This window comes from Rhineura floridana, chromosome 8, assembly GCF_030035675.1.
Source record: "Rhineura floridana isolate rRhiFlo1 chromosome 8, rRhiFlo1.hap2, whole genome shotgun sequence".
Classification (NCBI taxonomy): domain Eukaryota; kingdom Metazoa; phylum Chordata; class Lepidosauria; order Squamata; family Rhineuridae; genus Rhineura; species Rhineura floridana.
Window position 1 is genome coordinate 52,713,843 of NC_084487.1, and position 26,145 is coordinate 52,739,987.

Genomic DNA, 26,145 nt, shown 5'->3' on the forward strand with positions numbered 1-26,145 from the left:
CCATTTTCTTACCCAGTCCTGAGCTGAGAGAAAAGTCCTGTGCAAGTAGTTGTGCCCATCCTGTCCTTTATAGAAGGGATTAAAGGGGCATGTCAAATGTTGCAACAATGCCTTTGCTTGAATAGCCATGCTGAGTAGTGTCTTGTATTGTGTGATTTGTATCCTGATCTGTGTCTCAACTCTGTGCTAACCTGTGGATTAAAGCCATTGGCAATAACCAAGCTGAGGGTCCTCAGTCTGAATCTGTCAGAGGGAGCCAGGACAACTGATGTTAAGTCTGATGAATAGCTGCTGTCCTCTCAGAGTAGTCCCCAGAATTAAAAGCTATCCTGCCTGGCATTCTATAGCAAAGGGTATTTTATTTTGTGGTAAAAGAATGTAAAAAAGAAGTTTCCACATTTCTGTAGCCATTTGGCTTTTATATAGCCCATAAAGATATATATGAGATTTAGGAAACTAATTAGCACATTTTTAGCAGCTTGTATTGATACTCAAAATACCATTTGCCTTATACACTAAATTAGTGGGCTTAATGTTTTGCATTTATACTGAATAATATATTGAAGAATATTTTATCTAAGAAGTTTAATCTTTCCTTAGTACATAAAAAATTTCTATTTCAGGAATTGATGCCAACATAAAAGACAGTTTAGGTAGAACTGTTTTAGATATTCTTAAAGAACATCCATCTCAACAATCACTTCAAATTGCTGCATTACTTCAAGGTGAGTTATTTATACACAAGCCAGATGATATATGACTAAACATATGCATAACTATATCAATACAAAAATGTCAATTCACATTGTTTTCATATTACATGTTGAAGGCATTGAACACTTTCTGATGTGCCATCCTTTATAGGCTGAACCAAGGAAGAAACGTTTATGGTGTTATTTTACAATACTTGGATAAAATGCCACAAGATATTGGCCTGGTTCACATGACACAGTAAGCCAAACTATGGCTTAATGAGACTATGCGAGTGTGCAGGCTTCTGGAGAGGAGTTCACAGCAACTTTGCTCCCGGCTGGTCCTTTTTACTGCAGCACTGCATTGCACTGAATGAAAAAGTTCCAGACTGGGACTCCTCGTTGAGCTTTCTCCCCAGTAACCATGAGCTGTAGCCAAGGTTTGTATGTGTGGTCTTGGTAAGTGATAGTTTGGCTTGCCATGTCTTGTGAACCAGGCCAGTATAATAGAATAACTGGTGTTATAAGGCTGTTTGCCAAAGCAGCTAGAAAAGTATGTGCAAGTTTTGCCAGAAAAATCTTTTAATTATTTTAATGAACTGATGTATTGGTACATTGTAGTGCAGATATGTGTTTTAATCCTAGTGGATATTATAAATTTATGTGTACAAAATAATAGGAGATTTTTTGCAAAGGCCTTTGGTTATGCAGTAAAGTTCATTCTAGATCTGACATGTCTAAATATGCCTTTGCCAAAATTATATACATTATATCATGATATCAAAATGGGAATGTGTGTGTCCAGATAGCTCTATAGACAGGTTTGGTTTCTAGAACTTTTAGTTTTTCCTATTTTAAGTGGCTATTCAAACCACTAAATTTTTATCCCTTTCAGATATAACACTATACTCTTTGCATTCTTATTTATCTGTGGGAATGCTGATATGCACCATGGGATAAGCTAGAGATGTGTTGTCCAATCAACTTTACTTTTAAGAGATAATTTGACTGGTTATATGCATAACTGGGTATGGTGAAATGTTTCCATGTGATCTTGGTCCAAAAGAGCAGTCAAGATATGTAAGATTTGAAAAAATCAAGTAGCTTACTGATGTAATCTTGGATGAAATAATGTTACCACTTAATCTGCAGTTCTGTCAAAGTACACCCAAATACAGATGAGCATGGAACTTGCAAAACATGGAAGGATGAGTCAGAGAACACTAACATATATATAATTTGTTATATTTTGTTTCTTTTTCAAGAGAGTCCATGTATTGCCACATAGTGTGATCAATTCCTGATCCAGAAGTACGAAGAATCCTCCTCATAGCAATGACAATTAAATTCATGGAATTTTTTCCATCACATAATATTTGCATGCCCTACATATGAGGGATACGCTTGATGCCATAAGATTTATTTTATGTACCCATCACTTTGGTAATTTGCATATAAATGTCTGTCTGACTGAGTATCACTTTAGTGTAAACAATTAAACTGAAAGATTTTGGCAAGGCTTACTAGAGCCAAAGACTGTCAACAGTGTTTCCCAAAGACTCTTTATTAGCAAACAGTGCTTTCTGTAGTTTACAGACCTCACTTTTATATGTGACTCATTAAGCACTTAATTAAAATACACAGAAAAATATTGCTTGTTTGGAAAGTGTATATATATTATACAGCCATGAGAGTCAGCGGGAATTTTTCACATTCCGCAATGTTAAATGGAAAATATCCCCCCATGCCATTCTGAGGCTTCCTTTTTTTTTTTTTTTCAATAATTTTTATTCAGATTTTCATAAAACATACAAGACGAAATCATAAAACATTCAAAGACAAAAAACAAAATCAAAAATAGTTAAACAAAAAAAAAAAAAGAAAAAAAAAAACAAAAATAAAAAATAAAGAGTAAAATATTGACTTCCCATTTGTCAAAGATCAAATCAGTTATAAGTCTATAATATATAACAATCCTGTCTCTTAAGTCATATTATAAAATCACTTTCCTCCAGTAGTTATCTTACTTAATCATCAAATCTCATAAACATTACTTTATTCTTTCCACAAAAAGTCAAAGAGAGGTTTCAATTCTTTAAGAAATATATCTATCAATTTTTTTTTCCAGATAAGCATATCGATTAATCCATCTCATTACTAATTATGATAATCTTATTGTCATAACCATAGTCAAAATAAACATTTCAATTAATCCATCACATCAGAATCTGTTAGGTTCAGTAATTTCAGTAGCCATTGTTCTATTATCCCTATTAGTTCCATTTTCCATCTTCCATCTTCAGTAGTCTTGTTAAGTCCAGTAATTTCAGTATCCAATCTTCCATTATCAGTATTCCATAATAATCTTGCTGTCAAAGCCATAGTCATATAGTAAGAGTCTGATGGGAATTACCTCTATCCCAAATATTTTCTTGCCATCCATTCTGAATAGGTTGCTGAAATACTGCTGTAAAATCATATCTCTGTTCTTTTTTTCAAAATACACTGGGTCATCTCTTGAAAGTTTTTCCATTGTCACATGGCTGCAGTTAATTCCATAGATTTTCTCTATATTGGGCTCCATCACATCAGTCCAGTCCAGAAGATTATCCATGCCATTGATAACTTTATCTCTAGAATCTTCATTAATTTCTTCAGAGATAACATTGAGTTCCAAACAATAGATTTTATTTCTAAAGTCCATAGACTCCAAATCTTGTTCCTGTTCCACGTTTGTTCCAATCTCCGGGATCTCCTCTCTCACAGGGACCCCTGTTCCAGTCTCCAGGGTCTCCTCTCTCACAGGGACCCCTGTTCCAGTCTCCAGGGTCTCCTCTCTCACAAGGACCCCTATGTCTTTAATCTCCTGTGTCTCCAAACAATAGATTTTGTTTCTAAAGTCCATAGACTCCAAATCTTTTTCCTGTTCCACGTTTGTTCCAATCTCCGGGGTCTCCTCTCTCACAGGGACCCCTTCCAGGGTCACCTCTCTCACAGGGACCCCTATATCTTTAATCTCCTGCTTCATTTTACTCAATTCAATTTTCAGCTCCTTACAACCCTGTCGCAGGTTTTGTTTCGTTATCTCAATCTCATCCATTATTTTCTGAAACATAGTTATTTCCAGATTCTCAGCCACTTTCTTAATTGCCATTTTAAAAGAAAAATATAGGAAAACCACTTCTTATTTCAGCAACAATTGGGTTAATACTCCAAACTTGGTGACATCACAGCATAAACAGAGCAGACAGCCTTATCTCTCCATGCTTAAGTAAACAAAATGCAGTTCCCAGGATCAAAACAATTAATGGCGGTCGTCAGGAAACAGATTCGTCAAAATAAAATAGACCAAAAAGAGAGTAGTCTCAGACAATATAATATTCTTCAAAATAAAAATCTGGAATAGAAATCCCTCTTCTGTGTATATCTTTAGAATGCAAATCCAGGACAGCTTTTTGCAACAAAAACAGAGATAAGCTATTAATTAGTGAGTAGCAGAGAGAAGTTATGGCTCCCCAGTGAGATGTCAAAAACCGATCAATCTGGCAAATCTCTTTTAAACAGCAACAATTTAAGTCAAGTAAAAGAAAAATATAGAAAGAAGGGTGCTTGCCTGTTAGTGCGTTCTCTCTTAGAAGATAAGATGAACGTTCGCTTTATCAGATAGAGCTTGTTGTTGAAAATCCGTCCCACCTTCGTCGGCTGGACCTCGTCCCATAAATTAATGAGATCTGGTCGTCCCAACAAAAATAGGCTTTGAGGTTAATCTCTTCGTTTCTCCCTACCCGGGAGAAGTTTAATCAGTCAAAAAAAAAAAAAAATCTGACTGATATATCTGAATAAGCTTCTTTTGAGGCAGGAGCCCGTCTCAAAAGCAGGCACAGGCTAAGTCACCCTTCCCGGAAGTGCCATTCTGAGGCTTCCCATAAGCTCATTTCAAAACAAAACCTTACAAAACTTATAGTTCTGAACTCAGAAACGCTTGCTTAACAACCCTGTCAATTTTCATGGCGATACACAAAACAGTCAGAGAGTCGAGAGTTCAAAGTCTAAAAAGAGAGAAAAAACTCAGCCCTTTTGGACTTTTTTCTACGAGTTCTCATAATCTGTTGAAATTCATTAAAAATCAGCCATGTTCACAGAGTACCTGTAATCCTAATACTGACCTTGCCCCATACTCTGACCTTCATCTACTGCAGTTTAAAAGTTAAAAAAAATGCCTGGTTGATTTTTAATTAATTTAAGAAATTTTGGCTGGAAGCCTATTATAACGCAGGGCATGCTCAGTAAGGACCAACTGTCAGTGTTCTAAAAGCCTCACAGCTGCTGGGCTTGCCTAATCAGAGGGCCACACCCACACCAGACTTGATTTCACTTGAGACAGTCATGGCTTCCCTCAAAGAATCCTGGGAAGTGTAGTTTGTGAAGGGTGCTGAGAGGAGACTCCTATTCCCCTGAGAGAATGGGTAACAGTCAGCCACTCTGATTGAAGGTCTGTGAGAGGAACAGGGCATCTCCTAGCAACTCTCAGCACCCTTCACTAACTACACTTCCCAGGATTCTTTGAGAGAAGCCATGATTGGCTTTGAGCCATGGCTTTGAGAGAAGCCATGATAAATTCTTTTAAATTGTTTTTAAAAGATGTGTTTTTAAATTTGTATATTTGTTTTTAATGTTTTTAGTTATTGTAAACCGCCCAGAGAGCTTCGGCTGTGGGGCAGTATATAAATACACTAAATAAATAGATAAATAAATAATGATTGTCCAAAGTGTAATAGAGGCCTGGTGTGGATGTGGCCAGGGACAGCTTTGTTTTAAATTTGGGTGGGAGGTAGGGTTGCCAGGTTCAGGGCCTGAGACTGATCCTGTATCTTTAGTAGAAGAGAAAGTCAGCCAAGTGCAGGTGTTCTTGCAACACTGTAATGGGAAAAACCACAAGGTAGAATTGTCCCTTCCCCCTGCCCAACTGTGAAAGATACAGAAGACATCTTGGTTGCCAGGCCCAGCCTGTTCAGTTTTACCTATCCTAATCATGATTGCATAGGAGTATATCCGATTCAACTCAATAATCATACAAATGATCAGACCTGCCTTTTCCCTCCTTCCCCTTTCCTCTCCCTTTCTCCTCCCCTCTTCCTTCTTCCGCCTTCCCTGCCCACTCCATCCCTCCATCCCTCCCCCCCGTCAGTTTTACCTATCCTAAGCATGATTGCACGGGAGTAAATCCCACTGAACTCAATAAACATGCAAACGACCACATCTGTCCTTCTTCTGCCCTCCCCCTCCTGCCTGCTCCCATCCCAGTCCTCCCCTCTGCCTTTCCACCCCTCCCTCCTCCCCCTCCTCCCTTCCCCATCCGCTGTGGTCAATTTCACCTATCCTAAGCATGATTGCCTGGTGTGTGTGTGTGTAAATCCCACTTCTCAATAAGCATGCAAATGGTCAATCCATTCTCAGCAAACCTGCACAGGATCCCATTTCTTACCTCCCAGATTAAAAAGCAGGGAAATTCACTAATAGGCAAAAAACCTTGCGGTTTAAGAATGTACCTATAGCCCACAGATATTTCTACCAAACTTTAAAAAGCAGGGAAATTGGGCAGCAATAGTGAATGCACCAGGGGAGCAGGAGACCTGAACTCCTCTCTGAGATATTGTACTGCCCTACAAAGTTGTCAAAATGCAAACACCATTTGGGTTGGTCTTTCATAGTCCAATCCACTTGCTGTGTAGCTTGGAAGAATTTGGTAACATGTGCCTCTGAGCATATGGTGAGTGGTGGCAACACCTGAAATCAGCCCAAATAATAGAAAGAAGACATGTGCTGTGCTGATCTTGTTTTAGCAAGGAGGAAGCAACATTATTAAGACAGTTGATATAGTTCAGATGGTCACTTTAAATATGTCTGATTTACTTTGCAATTTTAGTGAAGTTTTCTATAGGAAATCATTTTCTTTTGCTTTTGTTTCTATGAATATGTGAAGTACAGCAACACTTTGCAAAATTTATACTAAAAAAACTCCAAACATAATTGTGGAATAATGGCACTGACTTCTGCAAAATAGTCTCCAGTGGACCTCAGAAGTGTCTCAATTTGCACAAGATAAAACAGTGGGAGGTGAAATATATTCTAGCAAAATTCTAGGTGTGAACACCTTGCCTTAAATAAAGTGGTTTAAACATAGCAGGCTGAAAACATGCATCCTCTTTTTTCAACAACTAGAGTCATTCCTAAAGTAGCAGCATATTGTAATCAGTCTGATTTTACATTAAACTGCAGTTTCAGGTCCAACTGTTAATGCACCCAAAATAGAAATAGACCATAACATCCAGTTTGAAACAAAAAAGGCTGTCTTCACCATCATATGACATTGACCAATAAAAAGGCTTTGAAATTAATAAAAATAAATTTGACACAGATTCTAGGATGAATAATGAGGGAAATAAAATTTTCTAGTTTAGATTCTCTGTAGAAACATTAGTAACACAGGAAAGAAGCAAAGTAAGAAGAACACCAACAAACATACAAAAATATAATTCTCCATCTTTGGAGATAGCAGGTGTTGCCACCACTCACCATATGCTCAGAGGCACATTACCAAATTCTTCCAAGCTACACAGCAAGTGGATTGGACTGTGAAAGACCAACCCAAATGGTGTTTGCATTTTGACAACTTTATAGGGCAGTACAATATCTCAGAGAGGAGTTCAGGTCTCCTGCTCCCCTGGTGCATTCACTATAGCTGCCCAATTTCCCTGCTTTTTAAAGTTTGGTAGAAATATCTGTGGGCTATAGGTACATTCTTAAACCGCAAGGTTTTTTGCCTATTAGTGAATATATATTTAAACTGAGGTAGTCTTTTGCCTTAATCTAGAGTAGTGTTTTTGCAGTTGAGGTTGCACATGCACAGCCCATTCAAAAATGTTAAAATATCACTGATCGTAGGTTTGTATATCTATTCTTCATCCCCTCTTGAACAGGTAATTAAGGAAATTTTAACATTTTTGAATCGTCTCCACCGTGTAACCCAAGCTGTTGGATTCAGGAAAGGAACTGGTGTGACTATCTGTATGCATACATGGTTGCCCATCCAACTGGAGATATATGCACAAATGACTTCTATTAGTACATAGCACCCCTGACTATACTGAGGAAATTTTGAATTGATCAATTTAATGTGTATATATATTGTGTTACTTCTTATAGGTAAGTTTAGAATTGTAGCTTAACAAAGCTTATATTTTGTATATTCCTTATGTTCTTTATGGTCTCTGTGCAGTCCCACATATGGGTTTTGCATGTGTACAGAGCAAAGTTTGGAATCTTTTAGAACTAGGCAATAAACATTTTTGGCAGGAGTCCCACTCTCAACTCTTAGGGTACATGATAATGCCAAGGAAGTCTCCTCTCACAAAACTAATTTACTGTCTGACATGGGAGTTGGTCTGTCTTGGCAGATATCATGGTAGTCTCTTTTAGTCAAAGTAGGACATTTCTGAATGTGGGTATCTGCCTGTCTTCTCATCAAGCATGACTGGCCACCTTGGTCCTGTCAGTTTTGGTATAATGTCTTTTTCAGAGCTCATTGTGGAGTCAATACACCCTTGAATTGACTCACCTGGTGTGAAACCCAAACCAGCTCCGTCAGATGGGACGTTGATTCCATAGGTGGTCCAATCTGTATTTAGCATCTGAGAATTGCTGGAAATTCTTCTTGGCGGACTTTGACTTCCAACAATAAATAGTACTGCTGGTTCTGCAGCTGAGTGGACATGGACTCTGGGTCATTTTAGGATGTATTCTTCTTCCAATGGGATGAATATTTTCCTGTGTCTCCAATACTGCTGACAAAAAGGACAGATAAGGCAGGACAAAATGGGTTGCATTTTTGCCATCCTGTGCTAGTTGAAACAGCTTTGGATCATGGCTCTTCCAATATTATTACTATCACCCAGGGCTGCCAACAGATGGGTAAAAAGGGCCCATTTCACCTGGGGCCACCAGGGGCCCCAGACTCTTGGAAATGGTCTGCCTTCAAGTTGATTCTGACTTATGGTGACCCTATGAATAGGGTTTTCATGGTAAGCAGTATTCAGAGGTGGTTTTACCATTGCCTTCCTCTGAGGATGAGAGGCAGTGGCTGGCCCAAGGTCACCCAGTGAGCTTCATGGCTATGTGGGGATTCAAACCTTGGTCTCCCGGTCATAGTCCAACACCTTAACCACTAACTGTCATTTTAAAAATAAGTTCCTAAGTGCTCTGGATCAACAGATGTATACCAAAATGTCAGCTGCTCCTCACCTGTGACTTCTGTTAAAAGAAATGAGCCAATAAGGTTTTTAGCCAGTATGTGTTGTGATTGAGGAGGGAACAAGTTCTGAAAACAGCTGCCTTTTTCCTGTTTGTCTGCACATCACATGAGTTGAGTAAGCATAAAAAATAGCATATTATACATTTTATATACGAAATAATTTTTGAACAGAAATAAAAAAAGTGTACATTCAGTTTATCATGCCGTTTGTTATAGTTTTCTAAATATAAAGAGTTGAAAAATGGGAAATGGTCTGCCTTCAAGTTGATTCCGACTTATAGCGACCCTATGAATAGTGTTTTCATGGTAAGCGGTATTCAGAGGTGGTTTACCATTGCCCTCCTCTGAGGCTGAGAGGCAGTGACTGGCCCAAGATCATCCAGTGAGCTTCATGGCTATGTGAGGATTTGAACCCTGGTCTTCCAGGTCGTAGTCTGAAACTCTAACTACTGTGCTTTAAACAAGTTTAAATTTTCCTGGACTGCTGAAGAAGACAGTTTATTTGTCTAATGCATAGCCTGCTGTGAAAACCTTCCCAATATGAAGCTTTAACCCTGTACTCACTTTTCTGGGACTAAAACTGTAATGTTAATCCTACATATCTGGGAGTAAACCCCATGAAATTCAATATGACTTACTTTTGAGTAGACATGGTTAGGATTGTGCTATAAATCAACGGGACTTTTGAGTAGACATAGCAAAGGATTGTGTTGTAAATCTTTCTCACTCCAATCGTATTTTTGTAAGCAATTAGGGAGGCTTACTGCTGTTACGTGGCAGGAGACTAATACTGATGTTTTTTTAATGTTTAAATTTTGTTGAATAATTATATGATTATGGTTTTTGAACTATTTATTACTGTTGCAAAATGCCTTGTGAGGGCAGGAACTCTGAAAGCAAGGTTAAAAATCTGTTAAATAAATACATCTTAAATCAAGACTGTGGGTTCAAAATAATGTTGATAATATCTCTAATTATATAATATTTTTGTATGCCATCATGCATGAAAGTGGGGTGTGGCAGCAGGACGGCAGGCATGTGAGGTGAGGGAATGAGGAAAGCAAGCATAGCATGTGGGGTGGTAATGGCAGGTGAGGGCATGCAAGTGGGGGTTGAGCAGGCAGCTTCAGACAAGTGGTTGGGGCAGGTGAGTGGTGAGCAGGTGTGAGCAGGTAAGTGAAAGAGTGGGGGCAGGTGCGTGAACAAGCAGCAGGGGGTCAGCGAACAGCGGTGTAAGAGAGTGGGGGTGGGTGAGTGAGTGGCAGTGGGCGAAAGGTCAGTAGTGACAACGCAGGAGGCAGAGAAATGGTTGAGGTGGGGTGGTGGCAGAAGCAGCAGCAGCAGCATTCTGGGCAGGTGGGAAGCTGGTAAGGTGCCTAAACAGGGTGGCAGCAAGTGCCTGGGGACCATTTTCGGAATTGCTTGGGGTGGGTGGCTGTTTGGGGAGTTGCCGGGGGGGAGTGCTTTTGGGAGTTGCCTGTGCATGTGTGTTTGTATTTGGGAGTCCATGTGTTGTGTGTTTGGGAGTCAAGTGGTTGGGAGCCCCTGAGTGTGTGTGTGTGTATTTGGGAGTCCCTGGCTGGTGAGCGGAGCAAGTGTGGGGTTCGCGACTGATGCGAGCAGGAGGGCAGCGCCATCCTAGTTCATACATAAGCAGCAGTTCTTGCCAATAGATTGTGGGGAGATGGGTGGTGTAGATGGGAATGTAGGGGGTCCAATCTACACAGAGTGTACCAGGCCAATGTTAGCATTCCTGCTGCCACCTGCCAGAAGCTTCAGGCCTTCCCTGTCAGGACTGAGAGCATATTTTCCATCCCCAAATTCTTAATTTCAGGCTGACAGCCTGAAGCTTCATATCTCTAATCAACTACTCCCTAATATCTCTATTCTAGAGCATTATAAAGTAAACCCCAAGCCCTTCAATGTGTAGTTTCTCGTTAATATAGTGTATTACTAGGTTCTAATGATGAACAAATTCTATATATTTTTCCTGATTTCTTAACATTAGCAATTTAATAGCAATTTAACCAGTCCTGTGACTTCTTAATTTACTCTATTTTATTAGGGCACTGATTTCATTCCAAGAATGTCTCAGTTTGATTAACCACATGCTGGATTCTTTCTTGGGTATTAAAATTTTATAAATCCTAGAAAACATTCTTCCTATTCATCAATACCCATTTTTCAAACTTAGTTTTTTTCTCTCATGCTGTTTTATATTTTAACCCTTGTCTATTCAATACAGTTCTTATTGGAAGTTATTGAAAATAAAATGGTTTAATCTACATTCTTTCTATTACTTGCTCATGTGATCCTACCAGAGACTTTCTGTTTCCATAACCTAACATTTCTTAAACATCCATCTAAACTGAATCTCTAATCTGTTACTGAAGTTATAGATGATATATCAGGGACCAGTGACTATTTCTATCCCAAATTGTTTAAAAAATGTAAATGTACTGCCTTCGAGTCGATTCCGACTTATGGCGATAACATATGTTATTATGTAACAATTCTGTAACTTCTGGCATCATAATACTCCTTTCTTGGACTACTAGTCATCCACATTATAATACTTTACTCTGCTTTTAGTTATGCTTATTCCATAGGTCTCAACACTTATTACAATCTTCCTTATACCATTGTACGTACCACATCAAAATGCCTGCTTCATAATATTTTCAAAAATGTGGAATTACCAGCCCTGCTTCAATTCATCATGCTTCACCTCCACCTTTTTTACTTTCACCTTCCTTTCTTCCCATATACATTTATTAATCATATTTTGCCAATTCCCTATTATTTTTAATAGAACAAAAAAGAGTTTCAATTTTTTTAAAAAATACTTTGCATATCATATTGTTTTTATTAAGGTTTATTCTCCCAAATAATGGTAGCTTTTCCCATGATTTTAGACCTTGAATTTTCTTTCAAAGGGGGAATTTTTTTATACAACTTTGAATGTATTTATCAGATTTGACTTGCAAGTATGAAACTCTTTTGCTCCACTTGACTATCCTTCCTTCCTTCCTTAATATGTCATAAGAGTAACTCACTCTTACCATCATTTATTTAAAGCCTGCCACTCCATAATATTCATGCAAAATTTTATATAATATCTTATCTGTTGTGTAAATGACTATATCATCTGCAACTAGCCCTATAAGTTCCTTTTCTTGAATCACTATTCCTTTAATTCTATTCTACTGTCAAACTGCTGCAGCTAAGGGTTTGAGTGATATTACAATAGCAGGCTGGACTCCCTTGTCTTGTCCCTCTGTCAAACTGAAAATTGTTAGAAGCCTTGCCATTAATGATTAGTAATGTGTTTAACTCAGAATAAATTACATTAATCCACCCACAAAAATGCTTTTGTGGAGGGTAATTTATTGTGCATCTAAATTATTGACAATAGTGATTTTTCAGAAACTGCCATATAAATGTTCCCCACTTTCTACCTGTTATATTTTTATAGAGGTTAAAACTGGCATGGACAACATATAATATTGGGATCATTTTCTATCTATTTACATATATGGAAATACTACATATACATCTACCAAACACCAAATTAGATTTTGAAGAACAGCTAGAGTTAATATGTGAGGGATTTTCTAAAGCTGTCTCATTAGTCCCTTGGAGTTCAATAGCTCACTCCAGCTGAGCCTCATTGTATGCCATCTATGGCTGCATTTCCTGTCTTGAAAGACGGCAGCTGTGTTCCACTAATCACAATGTGTGTGTTAAGTCTGTCCTTCATTTCTTGCATATTCTCTGATAGCTTTGTTTGACAGCTGAGTTTGTAACCATTTCAAATGAATGTGTAATCGGGCAGATGTTTCACTCTTTCCAGAGCCTAAACTTTTAAATGAGAAGACACTCTTATTAATTTATGAAGAAAGATGTGATTAAATCATTCTGGATAGTTTTAGTGGAAACTGTACATCCTGCTATAATCACCTTCACCTTGCCTCATATTGCTTGTGCTTAAATGTTATGACAAAATCAATTAGGCACAGATAGTTGCTTAGTTTCTTCTGTGTCTTGTGTGATACAGATTGTTAGGCCTTTGCCCGAAGTAAACATGAAAAAATGGGTAATACGTGACAAAATGGGACAAACTGGAGGGTGTAAGGTTTTCCAACCACACTTTGGGCTGCCACAGAGTCCCAAAACATATAAAAAACTCAATTATCTGCCTCCACTTCAGTTAGTTGAACTAGGCCTTCAGATGTCTATATTGTGCCCATGGAAAAGAAGCAAAACAAACTGATAATATCTGGTAATGTTAACCAAAGCAGTAGCATAATGGGCTAAGTGCGAATGATACCAAAGCACAGAATAAAAAAAAGTAAAATAGAATTTAAGGAAATCAAGAGTATGCATGGCATTAAAAGAAAGAATGAAGAAAATATTCAGTGTCCAAAAAGCATGAAAGTAGAAAACACTTGTATGATCTTCCTCTTGAGTACAATGGACAATTATGCATCACCCACAAAAGAGGAAACATGTGTTCTGTCACCCCCTTTGCATTTGCCAGGGTGTGTGTGAGATGCTCTTTTATCATGAAGACAGATAAGTAATAAAGTTTGACACCAGCAGTGTTACTTAATGTAGTTTTATTCAGCTAACAGATTATACTTCAACATCACAATTAAGACCCTTCATTGTTGAAAATTAACAGCCTCAGCTATGGGGGAGCCCCCTTCCCCTATATTGCAGGGAAGGGAGCTCCTGTAGGTCAGTTCAGCAACCCTCCCTAGATCTCTACAGTGTCAGTACCATTGATGTGCAATGATTGATGTCTGTTGTCTCTGTTCCTGTTGTCTCTGTTCCTCTGTGTGTGCCTGTGTGTTTCCTTTATAGGCAGAGAAATGTCTGTCATATGCCATTTCTAGTATTGTAAATGGCCAATTGGTGGCACTGCCACCTCAAAGAATACTGTCTAGTTGTTGACTGACCTGTTCCCATGCTTCACTGCTGTATTCACAACATACTGATAAAGTATCAGGTGTGTTTACCATTTGTTTACTTCAAAGGCAAATCATGTTTTCTGCATGAGTCACCTCTTGTCCAGGAAGTGCACCGAGCCTGTCTCTCACAGTCTGTTCTAAATTTAGGAGAACAGCTAAAAGGTCTTGCTACTGCACTAAGCTCAGCAAAGCCACAGCAACAAAGGTGAGGTTATTCAAATCACTAAACTCTAGCTGAGCACTTCACCAAAGGGGAGCAGTTACTTATGTAACTATCAAAATTCCTAGGAATTTCTTAGGTTTGCAACAAATATCTAATGAGAGGTATGCATTCAAAATGTATTCCTATCTTTCTTCAATTATTTCCCCTTAGTTGCAATCTTTTATTTTAAATACACTTTTGGAAGCAAGTAAGCTATATCTGCCTACACAATATTAGGAAGAGACATAGAAATGAATTATATTTGATCACATTGTTACATTTTTAACTTTCCTCCGAAGAGCTCAAGGTGGAGGACATGGTCCGTCTCACCTTTCTCCTCACAGCAAACCTGAGAAATAGGTTAGGCTGAGACACAGAAATGGAACCAAGGTATCTCAGTGAACTTTGTGGCTCAGTGGAGAACTGAATTCAGGACTTCCAGGTCTTAAGTCCAAACTCTGTCAATTGCACCACACTGGCCATCACCATATGGCCACCTTTATTAATTTCTACTTCAAAGTATAAAAAATACACCCTCCTCCAAAAAAAAAGCCCATTTGAGTACTGAAACTTTAGTCTTATGTTTATGAAAAACCACAACTCAACACAATTCCTTTTCAGAATTTTGTTACAAGATTTGTTATAAGATTGTAAACAAAACTTGTACCTCTTTAGGCACAAATAAAACATGATTAAGAATTGATTCTACAGACATCTGTGTTTTACTATGCTACATAGTTGTAGGCAGTGGAGGCTGGTGGCTCTGATGTCACTGGACAGTGAATCTGCTCTGGGTCTGAACTAAAGTACTGAGTACCTTGAAAGTTTGAACTAAACCCAGAGTGGATTCACTGACCCACTGACATTAGAGTCACCAACCTCCATTGGTTGCAGAGATATAGCTGAAACAGCAGAACCCTCCAAGCCATCACAGTGGTAGGTTGGTGAATGTTCAGGAGAGGCCTTACTGCTAGACAATGTGCCAGCCACTGACCAGGTGATATTTCTTCTTTATTTTCTTCTCTTTTTACTTAATCCAAGGAAAAGCTGGCAGCTTAACTGTTGCTGCTGACCTAAACTCAAATGCAGCTGACCCCCTCCCCGGTACAAAGTGGCTGGGAGCAAAAATGACAGTTCACCATGTAAGAATGCAGCAAGCGAGCAATGGCAGCCAAGCTGCAAGAGAAGAAAGACCACACGACTGAATATCTCATCTAACAGAACCAGAACCCCTTTGTCTGTATGTCTGGTAAAATCAGACACTGTAAAATATTCAGTGTCCAGTCTTACAGGATATACAGGGAAACTGAACACATCTGAAACAGAGCACAAGCTAGGATAAAAGAGGACACCTTACCACCCTATTCCCAAGTGGTACAACTTTCCTCTTAAATGGTACAATTACTTGCTTGTACAGCTGTCTAGTCACAGATCTTGGGGTTCATCAAGCATTGCTCATGGGATGTTCAGGCATGAGCAGATGCCTCCTTTGGCCAGGCTATGCTGGGCTTGGTGGCTGTCAAGGGTTACCTGTTCCACCTCCTTGCTGTTTTTCCATATGTGGAACTGTACAGAGACTATAAAGAAGAAAGGTTGCCAGTATATAACTATAGTTCAGGGGTGGCTAACCTTTTTTGGCTAATGGGCCACAATGAGGATTTGCCACCTTTCTGAAGAGCACATGCTAACCTGAGCCTAATTCATGCATGTGGATACACATACTCATGCAGTCCAGCAGAAGGGTGACAGACATGAAGCTTTCATATTCACACATACACATACTCAGCAGAGGAGGGCAAACTAGAGCCTACACTCTCTAGGGCAGCCTTTCCCAACCAGTGTGCCTCCAGATGTTGTTGGACCACAACTCCCATCAGCCTCAGCCAGCATTGCCAATGGCCAGGAAAGATGGGAGTTGTGGTCCAACAACATCTGGAGGCACACTGGTTGGGAAAGGCTGTTCTAGGGCAACACTAGTGAAGGCAGATCTCCTCCTGGAGAGGAGAAACTTGTTTCTTCTTACCTTTGGAAAAAGTCCCCTTCTGCCTTGCCATGGCACCATTTTAAGAAAGTCTGAGTCAGGAAACAGGAAGGAATGCTTCTTTCTGTTTCCTAAGTCTCTCTAAGACTTCATTGACAGTATGTCCCACTGATCTCAGTGGAATTTATACTTGAGTAAATGTTCATAGGATTGGGCTGCATGTCATAAGACACCCCAATATAATGCCCTATAATACTTGAACACAAAGCACACAAAAACATACAAACACACACATAGGATATATGGGGAGAATTCAAAAATAATTTAATTAGATGAACTTAGATATTGTAATTTTACTTGGCTGTTTATTTTTTTTACAGAATACATAGAAACAGGAAATGCCACAGTTCCAGAAGAACCCATACAGGAATGCCCAGTGCCAAATCATCAATCCTGTGTTTTGTCTCTAGAGGTTTCTCCTACGCAAACAAATAAAAGTAAATCTTTTGCCTTCTATAAATTGTTTTGTATTAAAAATGTTACAGAAATATTGTAAAGTATAATAATTTTGTATTTTTACTTTTCATCTAGACAAAGAGATCTGCGATGACAATGAAAGTCAAATATGTTTAATCTTGCTTACTTAAAATGGTTTAAAGCATGAGAATATAACTCACAGTTTGATGCATGCATTGCATGGCAGGGACTGCCTTGTGGTGCAACATAGCTGGCTCCTTGACAAGGGAAGGCCAGTCTTCCCAGGGATCTTGTGACACCATGTTTGCTCTTGCACGGAAGCTTTGGGAACGGATGGAGTGGCAGCCTACTCATAAGTGGCTGCTGTGCACCTCACCAGGCCTTTCTCTTGTTAAGTTTCCTCAACCCACCCTCCCATGGTTTAGAGTCTTTCAGTGAGGCTTTAAATGGCTGCAGGTGGGCTGTTCGAATAAGAAACAGACCCTTGCTTCAATGCCACACATTGCCACTGGCTTACTGTTATAACCAATAACTCACACATTATTGGGTTTCTTTGTTCCCAGGAACGCTCAGCTATTTGAGGCTAGGGTTTTTTGGTCCCATAAAAAAAAGGGGGAGTGTGTGCCCCGGCCGCGGGCTTCCAGGTTGCTGGGATACCAAGGAAACAATAAGCCAGATCCAGGTTTGCTTACAAGGAGAGTTTTATTGAGTAACTTACAGCACACAGGCGTACCCAATAAGTGGAACAGACTGCAAGGTCCTGCACGAACTGTTGACCAGTCTGAACCCTGAACTGGGCACCAAGGACAGCTATATAGTACAGGCATACCCTGCTTTAACGTTCGTAATGGGACCGGAGAGTATACTTTAAGTGAAAATCTACTTTAAGAAGCAATTGTCTTCACTTGTACTGCACGCAATCACCACTAGATGGCAGCGGTGTCATGCCAATAAAATGTACGTCATTGCGAAGCAGGTGAACATTAAGAGGGGTATGGGGATGTATGGAGCATGTACGTTATAGCAAGGCAACGTTAAGTGAAGCAACGTTAAGCGGGGTATGCCTGTATACATGTTTACAAGCACAGTGATGATCTAATTAATTGCTACAAAGTATTAAACCATTGCTCTCAGCATAGCACTTAATTGGTTATCTGGTTAATAAGGCAGTTTCCCAGCATGAGGCAGCATAACCATAGCTGATACTGCTAACAAGCAGAGCAATCCTGGCAGAACATCAGACTGCTCCTTGGAATGTAAGCTCGTTAGCCCCTTAGATAGACCAGGTGGGCAATGAGCTCACATTGACCGTACTTTGACCCATCTTCCAAACTGCTAGGAAGAGAGAACCAAGGCTGGGGTGGAGGGGGAGTACAGCCCCCCTGCTAACAGCAGCCATAGATTTGCCTACCGGCCGATACATTCCGCCCCCAAGATGGTCAAAGGATGTACAATGTGCTGCATGTTACAATCTCTTCTTGCCCTGCAGGCCGGATCTTCTTTGCCCTGCCATTTGACCACAAGGGGTATTGATTATTGTCTTAGGTAGCACATTACTTATTAATAGTGTGTCAACAATATAAGCAGATACACACAAGCAGAAAGCCACAAATAACCGTGACACCAATTGCAAAACTTGCTTCCACCCCCACCCCCGATCTCCTGAAACCAGGCTAGAATCGGGTTGAAGATTGAGTCCAATTGCTAATACTTGCTTCCACCATCCAGTTGTACACCCCCCCACAATCTAACAGACATAGAATAATAAATCTCAAACATTAAAACCTCATTGCAAAAACCTGTCAGCATAATTCCTAAAGGAAAATAATCAAACAGCTCATATCCCCACAAGCATGCAAAAAGCACAAATCACCAGCATTTCAAAAGGCAATATGAAAACCATCAGAAGAGATCCTCCAGCAAATCAGTACAAAGTCCCATATGCATAACCCCCACCCCCAAACCATGCAGTTGCCCACATGGCCCTTTGTCTTGGGGCTTCATGGAGGTCCCAGTCCAAGCTGATCCCTGCTGCTGCCTGCAGGGTTTTGGGACTCCTCTCCAGGAACAGATTTGTTTCCTCATCAGCACACAGCAGGCTGTAGCCATTTTCTTCCCACTCTCTGCTCTGGGAAAAGTCTTTAAGCCAGTCCAATTCATCTCCTCCCCGAACTCCAAATCAAAGTCCTGCCACAAGTCTTTATCTGGGGGCATCTTCTTCATGACTAGCTGGCCTAGCCCACCCAGGTTGGCAGAAAGAAATCTTCTGTCCTCCCTCACAATCTCCAGTGTAAATCATGGGCCCAAACAGAGGCAGGTAACCCTCCCAGTGTCCCTTGCCCTTCAAACTCACAGGGCACTGGGTGCCTCTCACTGCTGGAATCCACCCAGGGACTGCTTCCCTCATAGGAGCCTCATCCCCCCATAAGACCATTATGGGGCACCCGAGGGGCAAAGTCACTTGGGGATTTTATCTCACCCATCTCTCCAGGAACTGCGAGCTCCTCTTGGACTTGCACTCCCACCTCAGGCTTCTCCTCCTGCACTTTTCCTTGCGCAGCCATTTCCCCAGGCGCTGGCAGCTGCTCTCACACACATGCCTCCAACTTTTCCTCCTGCACTTTATCTTCTTTAACAGCAGGCACACACAGAGCAGAGGAATCTATCAGCAGGATCTCTTCTCCAGCCACTTTCTTCCGAGGCCACTTCCTCTTCATTTTCCAGCCTGTCCTCCTTCAGATTTTGGGGCTTTACTTCCAGCTTTTTGCTGTCTTCCCCCCCAGCAGCTTCTTCTTCCTCCGCTGTGGACTGCAACTCCTCACAGTCCAATCCCCACCAGCAGCCTGTCCACTTTCTGGATCTCTTTAGCCACCCCAGTCTGGGTGCTCTGCAGCTGGGCTCCTGGATCACTCTTGACCTCTTGCAGTGGCTGATCAGGCAGGGGTTTCACCCCCTCACATGGGGTCTCCTCTTCCTCTCCAAAGATGCTCTCAAATATCTCTCCCACTCGTTACCAGTGCTCCTGCCGTTCCTGTTGCCTGTTCTGCAGTGTTTCTCTGGTCAGGACTCTCAGGTCTTGCTCCTTCCCTTGCTCATCCTCGAGCTGTCCTGCTTTCACCTTCCACTCCAGTTCCTTTTGCCCCACAGCTTTCAATGCTGTCAGCAAAAGCCATGCTAAAGGCGCTGCACTCTGCTTCTCTTTAGCTGACCACTTTTCCAGCTTCAGAGACTCCATAGCAGCTACTGGACCAGCTGGCGTGCAGTCTTTCTCCACCTCTGGCCATGCCACTGGACCGCTCAGGACCGCCAATTGCTCTGTGACCTGACCCCACATCTCATGCTGTGGCCAGCCTGGGAGTCAGTTCTTCAATCCGACATCCACATCCTCCTTCCCTTTGCATCTAGACATGTCGGATCTCTTGGTATCCTGCTGACTGCGCCAATTGTGTGCTCTGGCCGCGGGCTTCCAGGTTGCTGGGATACCAAGGAAATGATAAGCCAGTTCCAGGTTTGCTTACAAGGAGAGTTTTATTGAATAACTTACAGCACACAGGCATACCCAATAAGTGGAACAGACTGCAAGGTCCTGCACGAACTGTTGACCAGTCTGAACCCCGAACTGGGCACCAAGGACAGCTATATAGTATACATGTTTACAAGCACAGTGATGATCTAATTAATTGCTACAAAGTATTAAACCATTGCTCTCAGCATAGCACTTAATTGGTTATCTGATTAATAAGGCAGTTTCCCAGCATGAGGCAGCATAATAATAGCTGCTACTGCTAACAAGCAGAGCAATCCTGGCAATCCTGCTCCTTGGAATGTAAACTCATTAGCCCCTTAGATAGACCAGGTGGGCAATGAGCTCACATTGACCATACTTTGACCCATCTTCCAAACTGTTAGGAAGAAGCTAAATGCTAAACTCTAAAGAGAACCAAGGCTGGGGGGGGGAGTACAGCCCCCCCCAGGCTAACAGCAGCCATAGATTTGCCCACCAGACAATACAGGGAGCCTTTCCATGTCAGTAGAAGTAGCCAGATCTTCTTTGAAATGCAAGCTTGGAAAGACGAGTGGAAGGAGACAAAACTAATATTCGGCAAAACTAGTTCCCTAATTTTTAGCAACTGCTGCTAAATACTCTTCCCACCTAGATAAACTGCAATATCCACTATTAGGTTATGTTCAGATGTATATAATTTCAGTGGTGAGCCTTCTTTTGAAGATCAGAAGAACCTGTTCTTCTAATTTAAAACAGAAGCTGGATTTTCAAATCTCCTACTTCTTAGAGATGGGCTGTTCACACAGTGGTAACTGATAGACCAATGTTTCATAGTTTTTAAAAAAATATATTTAAAAAGCTTTAAAGGAAGAACAAGACATTAAAGTAGATAAACATGTTGAGAACTTGAAGAAAAGAGAATAAAATACACCCAAATCATGGGGAGGTGCTTCTGTTCTGGCAGTTATACTGGTGCTGGATAGGGAGTAAAAGCGAGGGAAGCAGAGCTTATCCACAACTTAAAATCCCATACCTGAAACCCAATCACTCTGTATTGGGAAACCCTCATTTCCCTTTTGGTCTATATAGTAATGGTGCTCACAGACAGACTCCAGTAAGAAAACCAATACAATGAACAGTGTTTCTGAGCATGTGAGGTTTTCCTTTAATTGACCAAAAGTAAAATTAGCACAGTCAACTTTGTATGAAAATCTGGAATGAAGGAAAAAGAGTAGCTAATAATAAATTCTCTATGCTTAAGTCAGAATGGAGATTAACTAATTTTCATTATGACTTGGTGACATGGTGACAGAATTCAGTATATAAATAAGAAGTTAGAGCTGAGCAGTTTACATGTTTACAGAAAGAAACCATCAACTTGGCAACTCAATATATTTCTAGGATTGGATCATGTGTAGCAGAACATATTTATCATCATGTTTTGACGTGTTTTCTTTGGCTTACCATGCTGACAGGTTGTTTTGCTTTTTATAAAGGTGAAGCTGTGACTGGGGAGTTATCAAAACTATTAGATGAAATCAAGCTGTGCCAAGAAAAGGATTATTCTTTGGAAGAACCGTGCCATACTGTATCAGATCACTACCTGGACAATGTTAGCAAAGTATCAGAAGAAGAATTGGTGATGAATGGAAGCCAATCCAAATCTAATATAGTAAGTAAGACTGAACATGACCTAACATCTAGCCATTAACAACATTATTTAGTTTTGTCTCATAGATATATTGTTTCTTGAAATATTTAAATCCCACCACACTTAAGATAGTTTACATTTACATAATTAAAGCTATATAATAAATAAAAACAATTATACCATTTTAACAAAAACAGTAGGAGCAACACGTAAAAAGTCCTGAATATGTGTTCCTCAGAAAGTAATGCAAGCCTTGTCATAGTTGTAAAAAACAGTCTTGACTATGTGGAAAGGGGCTAAAGGTTCTACTACTAGATAGAATGGATTATCTTAGAACTTCCCAAACTTCCTCTACCTTCCAGATTCCTGCCCTCCCACAGCACCAAGCATTTACTGGGGGATAAAAGGATCTACATGTTTTGGTTGGCCTTGGTTGTGACATCACACTGAGTTTTGGAGGTGCTAGGAGCCAAGTCCCCACTGCCCTTCTCCAGCTTCAGAGACATACCTCATTGCTTTCCAAGCCTCTTAAGCTTCAGTGCTAGTGACAGATGATCTCACCCTTCCCCAGTTCAGGAGGACAGTGGCAAGCATCTTTGTAGAAACATGGACATGAGTGTGTAGAGATCGTTGCTTACTGCTTTGTAAACTGGGGCAAAGATATATTAAAGATTCTAGAATCAATGTGCACATGTGTGCACGAGAGAGACAGAGAGAAGGCAAGTGGAATTAAGATTAAATAGTATATATTATTTTTTATTTCATTTTAAAATTTGTGCCCTAGTCCATGTCTCCTTAAAGATTTGGGGCAGCTTACAATAAAACCTAAAAAGAGCAACAAAATAACAACACTACTGAGTAAAGACACAATAAAATATATGAACTATGGTCGCAATAGTAAATCTAATAACAGCAGTAGATAGCATAGCAACAGCAAATAAAATTGTCTGAAAAAACATAGTAAGACATTTTTAAATCTGCTCATCAGTTAAAGACCTTATCATTCAAGACTTGTTGAAAAAGAAAGATTTTTATTCTTTTTCTAAAGGAAAACTGAGGTATCTTATCAGGCTTCCCCAGGAGAATTTTATAAAACAATTGCCACCATTTAAAAAACTGTATTGCAGTAGAAGTGAGCAGTGTTACCTGCAGTTTGGTTTCTAGTATCTCTGCAAAATATCATTCTTGACCTCTAGAGTTGAGAACAGTAGATCTGGGACTTTATGGATATTGTATCATTTGAACATAGATCTAGAAATATTTTTTTATTTCTGTTTAAGTTATACTTTATTAAATCTCAAGAACATACAGTAATTAAACCAAATAATTAAATACATACACATTATAAATACCTATAATATACATGTATTGATATTTTACTGCACAGAGAAGCTATTATATTTATCAGCATTCATGTTATATTCTTCATAAATTCAATTAGAGAATTCCACTTAACTTTACTTTTTTCTCTTTCTTATCTACCTTTTCTCACTCTAAGCCGTTCTGTAAATTTATACATAATGGTTACCTTCCAATTTTTTGCTAATCATTCTTTCACTTTTGGTGGTGATCTGTTTTTCCATTTTTGTGCAATAAGCATATGAGCAGCTCTTACTAAATTCCATATTAATGCCTTATAATTTGTTGATCTAAATATCCTAATATCCTATTATTTATCCTAATAAAAGTATTAATAATACGTTAGTAATGATACCATTCTTACCACATTTTCCCCAAAGATTTTAATTGTTGGACAAGTCCACCAAATATATTTCATATCCACTGTTGAATGTCCACATTTCCAATGCTTTCATTCACAGGTAGCATTATGCAGTAGACCTACAAATATTTTTCTTCCCAAAATCCCGGGGAAGGTGGCATGACAAAAGGAAACAACTAGGCTTAGCTTCAAAGTTTATACTTCCCTCCCTCCTGCAAAATTAGAATGGGTGGTATCCAGCTAAAAGTAGACTCATAAAAATTAATGGACCTCAGTTAGTCATGCCCATTAATTTCAATGAGTCTACTCTGATTAGAACTTACTTGGATTTTTTAAAAAATAGAGATGCATATGTAACCCATTACAATATTTTATTCTTTTATGTATTTTTGATCTTGTTCAGAGGTCTCTGGAGGGACTCACAGCAAAGGACTGATGCAAAGACAAATAACATGTAACATCAAGCAATATCTTGTCTTGATCCATATATGTGTAAATGGATTCTACATAAATGCCATAATAAAGCAAACAAAGGAGCATTAGATTACTATCCTCTTAAACTGCTCGCTTCCAGACTGTTGCCACAGAATCTCTGTTACTGGGTTCACTTTCACTTCCAAAAAATCTTTTGGAGCTTGGTCTTCGAGCTTAGTCTTGCTGGCCACAAAGACAAAAATATGTCTTTGTTTCACTCACTGAAATTCCAAAGCAGTCTTCTCAAAATGGCTGCTAATAGCTACAAAGAGAAAAAAGAAACTTCTAGGCACTAGAAGTAATACCCAAACTATAGCAGAAAGTAAAGTAGTCTGAGAACAGTTTTTTTTGTGGGGCTCAAGAAAAATAGGGATAGGAGCAAAGTTATACCTTTCCCGGTGCTCGTTAAAGCAATCCGGCAGCTAGTTGGTCAGAGATTATTGAGACCCAAGGTTCATGATCACGATTTCTATGCCCATGAGAATGAATCTCTTCCCTTGTATACCAACAATAATCAGGAAAAAGTGATGGCACCCTTCTTCTTGGGCCAATGTCTAGCAGAGTGCTAAGCTGTTCCTTGAGAGTGATGTGAAGATGCAGAGGGAGCAAAGTGTTCTGCCTAACCCTTGCAAAACATCAACCTTAAATGTAATTTTGAATCTCATAGAGGGGGAATGCTGACATGACAAAGGAAATGAAAAGATTATTTTGAAATGTAATTCTATAACTTTTCTATAAGATGTACTTAAAAGATTATCATCTTATCTATGTGAGATGCATAGCACAAATTCCTGCAACTGACATAAACAAACATTGTCTTGCTAATTCTAATATGTCATATATTAAGTCTGTGTTGACACTAGTGTCTGGAGGAAATCTGTTCCTTAAGAAAATGGATAATTATTAATTTGAAAGCCTTACCATGTCATTGATTATCAGTACTTGCCCTCTTGCAAGTTCTGGAGTCAGGAAATTTGCCTCCACATTTTATGTCACAATCAGGAGCAAGGGTCACAGACAGGCTGGTCCCAGAATGCACTGCAAGCAAGACACATACTATGGCCCACTGACATGAACCAAAAAAAAGTGTAGTCAAGCATCTGCCTATTACAAATAGGGTTGCCAGGTCTCCAGTTTTCACCCGAAGAATCCAGATTTTTGGAGTTCTTGCTGGGTCTCTGGGTGAGTCATCTTAATATCCAGACTCTCAGCTTTCATTTTTTAAAACAATTAAGTTTCTAGATGGTCTGGTTCATAAGATATACTCCAAAATGTCAGCCGCCCCTGCAACTTCTGTTAAATGAGCTCGCAACTGGCTGCTCTAACCTTGCTCTTTCAGGTTTGTAGCCAATAAGTGAAGTCAGGGTTGTGATTGACAAGGGATTTGTTGACCTTCAGGCAGCAACTAGACCCCATTGGAAGGCCAGAAACCTGCTGTTTTTTCCTGCTTATCTGAAAATCTCATAAATTGAGTAAGTATATAACTTTCAGCAGTAGAAAAAGTCTTTTTCTCTCTTGGGTGTGCAGGAGTCAAACAAGTTTAAATTTCCTGGGCTGTTGAAGAGGGCAGTATTTTGAAAAACTTCCCAGTATGAAACTTTAATCCAGTACTCACTTTTCTGGGAGTAAAGCTGCAATGCTGATCCCACATACCCAGAGTAAACCCCATTGAATTTAGTAGGACTTACTTTTGAGTAGCAAAGGATTGTGTTTGTGTTGTAAATCTTTCTCTTCCCCTCCAATCCTATTTTTAAAGCAATTAGGCAGGGTTACATATGTGTCACTGCTTTTATTATGTAGGAAACTAATAATGATTTTAATTTTTTAATGTTTTGCAATGACCAACTGGTTTTGACAACAAACTATTATATGGGGTGTATGTATTTTTTATATCTTCAATGTGTATGTGTGTGTGGTCTTCTCAACAACCCTGTGAGGTAGGATTGGTGATTGAAAACCAAGGCAGCTCACAAGAAGAAATAAATCCTTTAAAAATCCAATAACTATAAAAACAAGTATAAACAGTTGCAAAGTGGTAAGATTCTAAATTTTGGGTTGGATGAGTGAAGTTTCTTATCACTTCAGCTTGAGGTTGCAGTTCTTTGCACGCTTCCCTGTTTGAGTAAGCCCCATTGAATACATTAGGACTTGCTTCTGAC

At 39.6% G+C, this 26,145-nt stretch overlaps 1 protein-coding gene across 1 annotated transcript in view; it reads left to right on the forward strand.

The window, feature by feature from the left end:
* The first annotated feature begins 21,704 nt into the window (after positions 1-21,704).
* Positions 21,705-26,145, forward strand: part of ANKS1B (ankyrin repeat and sterile alpha motif domain containing 1B) — a 573,173-nt gene continuing 568,732 nt past the window's right edge. Inside the window, exon 1 of the mRNA XM_061582729.1 lies at positions 21,705-21,813. Coding sequence (XP_061438713.1) covers positions 21,784-21,813 — 30 coding nt within the window. The 5' untranslated portion in view covers positions 21,705-21,783. The remainder of the gene's footprint in view (positions 21,814-26,145) is intronic.